An 8,557-nucleotide genomic window follows, 5' to 3' on the forward strand; every position below is an offset into this window, starting at 1 on the left:
GCATGTAAGAATCTGGGTCTGAATTTCCCTTTTTGCCAAAGAGGTGTGTTTATCATAGAATCCCTACAGTGTGGAAACAGGCCATTTGGCCCAACAAGTCCACACTGACCCTCCAAAGAGCATCCCACCCCGACCCATTCCCCTCCCCTATTGTTCTACATTTGCTCTGTCTAATGCCCCTGGCCTACATATCCCTGAACACTATGGGCCATTTAGCATGGCCAATTCAACTATGCCGCACATCTCTGGACTGTGGGAGGAAACCGGAGGATCAGGAGGAAACCCACACAGACACGGGGAGAATGTGTGAACTCCATACAGCCAGTTGCCCAAGGCTGGAATTGAACCTGAGTCCGTAGTGCTATGAGAAAGTGAGGACTGCAGATGCTGGAGATCAGAGCTGAAAATGTGTTGCTGGAAAAGCACAGCAGGTCAGGCAGCATCCAAGGAGTAGGAGAATCGATGTTTCGGGCATGAACCCTTATTCAGGAATCCTGAAGAAGGGCTCATGCCCGAAACGTCATTCTCCTGCTCCTTGGATGCTGCCTGACCTGCTGCGCTTTTCCAGCAACACATTTTCATCCCTAGTGCTATGAGGTAGCAGTGCTTACCACTGAGCTACCGTACTTGTGTTTATGGGATGTTTACTGTACTGGAACAGTTAGTAATAGGTAATGTCCCTAACCCTCCCCTTCACTGTTTTGATCACACAGCATCACCCTTTGATGTGAAGGGCACTGCTTGTCACTGGCCACTGGGGTGTTTTCCTATCTTCCTGGTGGTGGAAATTGAATAAAGATTCGTACACCTTGTGTCTCACACCTGCACACACATTCACACCATGGGTGCTCTGGGGAAAAAATAAGCACTACTGCAGTGTGGGGGTTAAATTATAAAAAAACACAAAAAAAGTGTCGGAAAAAAAAGTAATAGGTAATGATTATTCAGTGAAATTTTGCAATGGTGAAGTTATTCTAAATTTCTCTTTTGTTTGTATTTTAATTATAATGTTTTAATAAATTGCGTTTTTCCTAATGTCGAGTCGTGTGACCAGTTCCATCACATCTGGAACACGCATTTTATATTTACCTTTAAAATAAGGTAGGCCAGTGAAGGGGGCCTGGTCTGGTCCATAACAGTGGGGCATATGAAAACGCCTTCATAGGAGGGTGGCCTTGCAGCTGTATCCTTTTTAAAAAGAAAGCCATCAGTTGGAATGTCCACACTGTCAGAGGGGTGACAATAAGGCTGTAGGCCCTCTGTCATCGTAAGGTCCTTGCCACTATCTGTAATTGTATGGTGGAGATGGAGATGGCTCTGACTTCCCCCAGGACGGTGTTCCAAGCAGGCATGCTGACGAATGGTGTGTGGTCAAGACCCAGACAGTCTCCAACACACCCTTGTGCTCTTGACTGTAGAGTGCACACGACTCCTCCTTTAGGGGGCAGTACCCCTTTAAGAAAGGCATCATCTGGTGGCAAAATCGACCTTGGAACGGAAACGGGGACCCAGGAGAGGTAAACCTGGGACTGGTATTAGAGACTGATCTGGATCTAATTGCAAAAGCCTGTCCGGTTGTGCGTTTACTTTGTTTTGATCAGTGCATTGTGAAAGCTGACTGAGTTAATGTAGCCAGAGAGGGGCGTACTCTATTACACTTCATTGCTGTAGACTTGTGCAAAAGTGACTTTAGTCATTTTTAAAAAAAAATCGCTGGGGTTTTTTCCCCGGAAAACGCCCAGAGAAGATTGATTCTTTGCATTTTGTGCTTAAGCATGTGAATGATGTCCAAAAGGAAAGGCCGGGCTTATAGAAGAAGGAGGCGGAAAGGTAGCGTGAGCCTGGGAACACACGCGGTGGAGACTGGAGGTAAAAGCCGGGCGAGATTGACAGCCGCGTCCCGGGGGATGTGTGGCTCCTCGGCCCCAGGTTAGGGTTCGGGAGCGGGGGGGAATGCAGCTTCTACCGCTGGCTCAGCAGAGGAGAAGGAGGCCAGTGAGAGTAAGCAGCTCTGCAGGCCACTCCAGCATGTCTCTCTCGCTGCGTATGACTTCCTTCAAGCTCTGGGCTAGAGGAGGATCGCCATCTATTGGCAAGTCCCAAACCAGACCTGAAAGACAGGCGCTCCAAATGCATGACATGGATTGCAAGCTGAGAGATCAGGATAACACCCCTCCCCAGTGCGGGGGGGGGGGGGGAGAAAAAGACAAGGACAAAAAAAACCAATGCCTAAAAATGATTGTACAAGTTGTACTGGAGCTTAAGTGTGAAATATGCAGCTCGGACCAGTATGCAGCAGAGGTTTTAGTGTTTTTTTTTCTGGGATCATTTTTGAAAGAAAGCGTCACTGAAAAATGACCTTGATTTTGAAAATCACCTCTTGTCCCTGACTCAGAAGCATTGCGCAAATTGGAATGCATCGACTGAAATCAGTTAATCGCACCACTTAGAAATCGTATCAAAAATTGGTGCATTATAAAATTTTCATGAGGATAGAGGCAGCATTTAGACACTGCTAGTCGCACAAAGTTTCTCATGAATAAGATTGTGCACGTTGCTTTTATTTTTTTAATTGCTGCATGGTTTGCCTGAACTCGTCTTTTCGGGAAGGAAACTGTCACCCTTCCCACAGCAATGTAGTTGAATCCTACCTGCCCTCTGGGCAATTAGGGATAGGCAATAAATTTTGATCGAGCCAGTGATGCTGTCACCCTGTGAATGAATTAAAAAAAACCTAATCTCCTCAGTTTAGAGGAAATAGAAAAAAAATCTTCATCCAAGAAGGGATTTTACTTTCAGGTTGATATTGCACATTGAAATTGATGGTTCAATTGTCATTCCAGTCAAGATTACAGTGGTGCTGGAAAAGCACAGCAGGTTAGGCAGCATCCGAGGAGCAGGAGACTCAACGTTTTGGGCATAAGCCCTTCATCAGGAACGTGTGCTTCCTAGTGATATGCACATCTAGGGCTTTGAACTAAATAGTGGGGGTGGAAGTTCAAATGCATGGAAAATTATAAAATCAGAGATTAAGGAGAAGGTAGGGTTGCTAGTTACTGATGGTGTTGACTGTAATCGGAATATAAAAGGAAGGGACAGTATGTGTGAATGTCATGTTGCATCAAAGAACCATAAAAGTGCAGAGAAAACTGTTAATAGAACAAACAAGGCTTTAATGTACAAAGCATTTCAAACAAGGTCAATGACCTGAAGCACAAACTGAGATAAATGAAGGTCACAAAGAGTTTAAAAGAGGGGGAGGGTATTAAAGTTTCTAGAACAAGTAATATGATGGAGAGTATGGAAAGTGCAGGAATCTAACTTAAGGCACAGCAGATAAACAAATAACTATGAGAAGGGAGGGCAGCCAATGCAGGACTGAGGATGTTGCACTTAAATGCACGCAGTGTACAAAACAAGGTAAATGAGCTTGTAGCGCAGATTGAAATGGGCGGGTACAATGTCATGGGTATCACAGAGATGTGGCTGCGGGGGGATCAGGGCTGGGAATCAAACATTCATGGGCATGTGTCCTATTGAAAGGATAGGCAAATGGGCAGGGTTGTTTTGTTAGTAAGAAATGAAATTAGATCGATAGCAAGAAATGCCTTAACGATCAACAAAGCCATCTATATGTGGAATCACAGGAGGTAGGTGAGATCCTAAATGGACAAAGACATGGAAGCGGGGAATGCGGGGAAATAAATAATGATGTCTTGAAAAGAGTCCACATTACAGAAAAGGAGGTGCTGGAGGTCTTAAAATGCATAAAGTTAAATCCGTGGGATCTAAGCAAGAGTATCGCAGGACTTTGCGGGGCCCCCTAGTTGAGATAGTTGTATCATCAATAGCCACAGTTGAGGTGCCAGAAAACTGCAGAGTGGTTAATGTTGTGCCATTATTTAAGATAGGCTGCAAGGAAAAGCCAAGAACGTGACGTTAGTGGTGGGTAAGTTGTTGGAGGGAATTCTGAAAATCAGGATCTGCATGCATTCAAAAAGGGAAGGACTGATCTGGGATGGTCGACATGGCTTTGTGTGTGGGTAATCATGTCTCATAAACTTGATTGAATTTTTTTTTAAAAGATGATGAAAAATGTAAATGAAAGCAGAATGGATTTCAGTAAGGCATTTGATAAGGTTCCCCACAATAGGCTATTGCACAAAATACAGAGGTATGGGATTGAGGATGATTTAGTGGTTTGGATCAGAAATTGGCTGGCTGAAAGAAGACATAGGGTGGTGGTTGATGGAAAATGTTCACCCTGGCGTTCAGTTACTAGTGGTGTACCTCAAGGATCTGTTTTGGGACTACTGCTGTGTGTCATTTTCATAATTGACCTAGGTGAGGGCATAGAAGGATGTTAGTAAATTTGTGGATGACACTAAGGTCGGTGGAGTTGTGGGTAGTGCCGAAGGCTGTTGCAGGTTACAGAGGGACATAGATAAGCTGCAGAGCTGGGCTGACTGGTGGCAAATGGAGTTTAATGCTGAACAGTGTAAGGTGATTCACTTTGGAAGGAGCAACAGGAATAAACAGAGGGAGCTAGCCAATTGGATACCAGATTGGCTTGACAGGAGGAGATGGAATGTGATAATAGACGGCTAATGGTAAGATTCTTGGTAGTGTAGATAAGCAGAGAGATCTCAGTGTCCATGTACATTGATCCCTGAAAGTTGCCACCCAGCTTGATAGGGTTGCTAAGAAGGCATATGGTATGTTAGTATTTATTGGTAGAGGGATTGAGTTTCAAAGCCACAAGGCCATGCTGCAGATGTACAAAACTCTGGTGCAGCCGCACTTGGAATATTGCATACATTTCTGGTCACCGCATTATAGGAAGGGTGTGGAAACTTTGGAAAGCGTTCAGAAGAGATTTACTAGAATGTTGCCTCATATGGAGGGAAGGTCTTATGAGGAAAGGCTGAGGGACTTGAGGCTGTTTTCATTAGAGAGAAGAAGGTTGAGAGGTGACTTAATTGAGACATATAAGATAATCAGAGGGTTAGATAGGGTGGACAGTGACAGCCTTTTTCCTGGGATGGTGATGACTAGCACGAGGGAACATAGCTTTAAATTGAGGGGTGATAGATATAGGACAGATGTCAGAGGTAGTTTCTTTACTCAGAGAGTAATAGGGGCATGGAATGCACTGCCTGCAACAGTTGTAGACTTGCCAACTTTAAGGGCATTTAAGTGGTCATTGGATAGACATATGGATGAAAATGGAATAGTGTCGGATAGATAGGCTTCAGATTGGTTCTACAGGTCAATGCAACATTGAGGGCTGAAGGTGTAATGTGCTGTAATGTTCTGTGTTCTATGTTCTATAACGGTAGATGTTGTCTACATGAACTTTAGCAAGGCCTTTGACGAGATTTCACATGGTAGGCTGGTTGATAAGGTTAGACCACATGAGATCCAGAGGGAGCTAGCCAATTGGATACCAGATTGGCTTGACAGGAGGAGATGGAATGTGATAGTAGAAGGTTATTGTTCAGTCTGGTGGTCTGTGACCACTGGTGTGCTACATGGATAATGCTAGATCCCACAGTTGCTCGTCATTTATATGAACAGTTTGGATGAGAATATAAGAGGCATCATTAGTAAATGTGCAGAAGACATCAGAATTGGTGGTGTAGAGGATAGTAAAGAAGGTTATCTAAGAGTACAATGGAATCTTGATCAATGGGCAAATGGTCTGAGGGGTGGCAGATGGAGTTTAATTCAAATAAATGTGAGGTGTTGCATTTTGGTAAGACAAACCAGGGCAGGACTTATATAGATAATGGTAGGGCCCTATAGAATGTTGTCAAACAGAGAAACCTTGGGGTGCAGGTTCATAGTTCCTTGGAAGTGGCACCACAGGTAGACAGGCTGGTGAAGAAGACGTTTAGCATGCTTGCCTTCATCAGTCAGAGCGTTGAGTACAGGAGTTGGGACATCGTGTCACAGCTGTACAAAACATTGGTAAGGCCACATTTGGAGTACCGCATTCAATTCTGGTCACCCTGCTATAGGCTGAAACTCACACAGCAACAGGTTATAGTCCAACAGGTTTATTTGGAAGTATAAGCTTTCAGGACACAGATGAGTGTAGTGACCATCACTACAATGGGGAAGCTGAAAGATCTGAAGGTGGAGAAGTCATAGAGATGTACAGCATGGAAACAGACCCTTCGGTCAAATCCGTCCATGCCAACCAGATATCCCAATCCAATCTAGTCCCACCTGTCAGCACCTGGTCCATTTCTAAACCCTTCCTATTCTTATACCCATCCACATGCCAATTGGTGGCACGGTAGCACAGTGGTTAGCACTGCTGCCTCACAGTGCAAGAGACCCGGGTTCAATTCCCGCCTCAGGTGACTGACTGTGCAAACTGTACACATTCTCCCCGTGTCTGCGTGGGTTTCCTCCCACAGTCCAAAAATGTGCAGGTTAGGTGAATTGACCATGCTAAATTGCCCGTAGTGTTAGGTGAAGGGGTAAATGTAGACGAATGGGTCTAGGTGGGTTGTGCTTCGGTGGGTCGGTGTGGACTTGTTGGGCTGAAGGGCCTGTACCCACACTTGAAGTAATCTAATCTAATTTAATCTAAATGTTGCAATTGTACCAGTTTCCACCACTTCCTCTGGCAGCTCATTCCATACACTTACCACCCTCTGAGTGAAAACGATGCCCCTTAAGTCTCTTTTATATCTTTCCCCTCTCACCCTAAACCTATGCCCTCTAGTTCTGGACTCTCCGAACCCAGGGAAAAAACTTTGCCTATTTACCCTATCCATGCCCCTCATGATTTTGTAAACCTCTATAAGGTCACCCCTCAGCCTCCGCTCCAGGGAAAACAGCCCCAGCATATTCAGCCTCTCCCTATAGCTCAAATCCTCCAACCCTGGCAACATCCTTGTAAATCTTTTCTGAACCCTTTCAAGTTTCACAACATCTTTCCGATAGGAAGGAGACTAGAATTGCACGCAATATTCCAACAGTGGCCTAATCAATGTCCTGTCCAGCCGCAACATGATCTCCCAACTCCTGTACTCAATACTCTGACCAATAAATGAAAGCACACCAAACGCCTTCTTCACTATCCTATCTACCTGCGAATCCACTTTCAAGGAGCTATGAACGTGCACTCCAAGGTCTCTTTGTTCAGCAACACTCCCTAGGACAGTCACTTAAACCGGATGGACTACACCCCAGGGTTCTGAAGGAGATAGCTGACAACATTGTCGAGGCATTGGTGGTAATCTTTAGGTATTAGTGGAGTCAGGCAGAATCCTAGAGGGGTGGAAAAGGTATCTAAAAGCCTGGCAGAAACGGGTTACAACTGTGCAGTTCCAATATACCCCAGGGTGGTGAAGGCACAGTGGGCACTTGCCTGTTCTGTGGAATTATATCCCAGTTTGAGTTGCAATCTTTAACAGAGGGAGGGCAGTGAAGAAATATACATTGGCACTTGGAACAGAGTGCACATTTGTGTTCAGTATCGATTTAGCTCCATCCAGATCAATGAGTTAGATGTAGAGTATTAAGTGGAATAGCCTGTAAGATTGTAATCAAGTCTGTCGATTTTGCACAGCCAACATTAGTCACGAACCAGATTTTGTGCAGCTGAGGAAGTGGCTGAAAAAGAAGGGCTTCAATGGCTTCTACTTGGTGCCAGCAAATTTTCCAGGTAGGAGACTTCATCTTTTTTTTTGAACTTCCCTACCCAGCTTCCTTCAATATTTAAACAGGCGCTGCACAAATGAGGGAGGGACAACATTTCATTGTGTGACAGTATTACCTGGATGTAATCCTGTCTTTTATTTTGGTGCGAGGGGTACTTTCCTACTTTTTTTTTCTTTTTTCTAGAAAGGGGGAGGACTCCCGCGTAGAGAGCCCTCCACAGTCCTGTTTATTTTATTTTTTTTTCTTCTTCTTTAACCCCCACACTACCACCTAAGTGCAGTAGTGCTTATTTTTTTCCCAGCACCCATGGTGTGTGTGTGCAGGTGTGAGACACAGTGAAAGACACAAAGTGCACGAATTTTTTTTATTCAATTTCCACCACCAGGAAGATAGGAAAACACCCGGGTGGCCAGCGACAAACACTGCCCTTCACATCACTGTGTGATCAAAACAGTGAGGGGGAGGGTAGGGACTAAATCAAAATAGAGTTGGAGGGAGAAATGATGCACTCCAATCCCTGCGGCGCCCACCTCTCCCTGAACAACTCCAGGGTGTTGGTGGACACCGCGTGCTCCCTCTCCAAGGACACCCAGGCTCTAACGTAACCGCGGAAGAGGGGCAGGCAGTCGGCCCTAACGACCCCCTTCAAGGCCCGCTGCCTGGACCTGTTGATGGCCAGTTTGGCCAGGCCCAGGAGCAGACCCACGAGGATGTCTTCAGACCTGCCCTCCTTCCTCCGTACCGGGTGCCCAAAGATCAGGAGCGTGGGACTGAAGTGCAGCCAAAAACAGAGGAGAAGGTTTTTCAGAAAATTAAAAAGGGAGTGCAAACGCCCACACCCAATATATACATGGTCCACGGACTCCACAGCGCCACAGAA

The 8,557-nt window shown here is 45.3% G+C and overlaps 1 protein-coding gene across 3 annotated transcripts in view; it reads left to right on the plus strand.

The window, feature by feature from the left end:
• The first annotated feature begins 1,476 nt into the window (after positions 1-1,476).
• setd4 (SET domain containing 4) overlaps positions 1,477-8,557 on the plus strand; it is a 30,260-nt gene continuing 23,179 nt past the window's right edge. Inside the window, exons 1-2 of one of the 3 annotated variants that reach the window (XM_043701246.1) lie at positions 1,477-1,869; positions 7,586-7,681. In XM_043701246.1, coding sequence (XP_043557181.1) covers positions 1,782-1,869; positions 7,586-7,681 — 184 coding nt within the window. In that variant the 5' untranslated portion in view covers positions 1,477-1,781. The remainder of the gene's footprint in view (positions 1,870-7,585; positions 7,682-8,557) is intronic. The other 2 variants (XM_043701248.1, XM_043701247.1) reach the window with 2 other exon arrangements.

This window comes from Chiloscyllium plagiosum, chromosome 12 (genome assembly GCF_004010195.1).
Source record: "Chiloscyllium plagiosum isolate BGI_BamShark_2017 chromosome 12, ASM401019v2, whole genome shotgun sequence".
In the NCBI taxonomy this organism is placed as follows: domain Eukaryota; kingdom Metazoa; phylum Chordata; class Chondrichthyes; order Orectolobiformes; family Hemiscylliidae; genus Chiloscyllium; species Chiloscyllium plagiosum.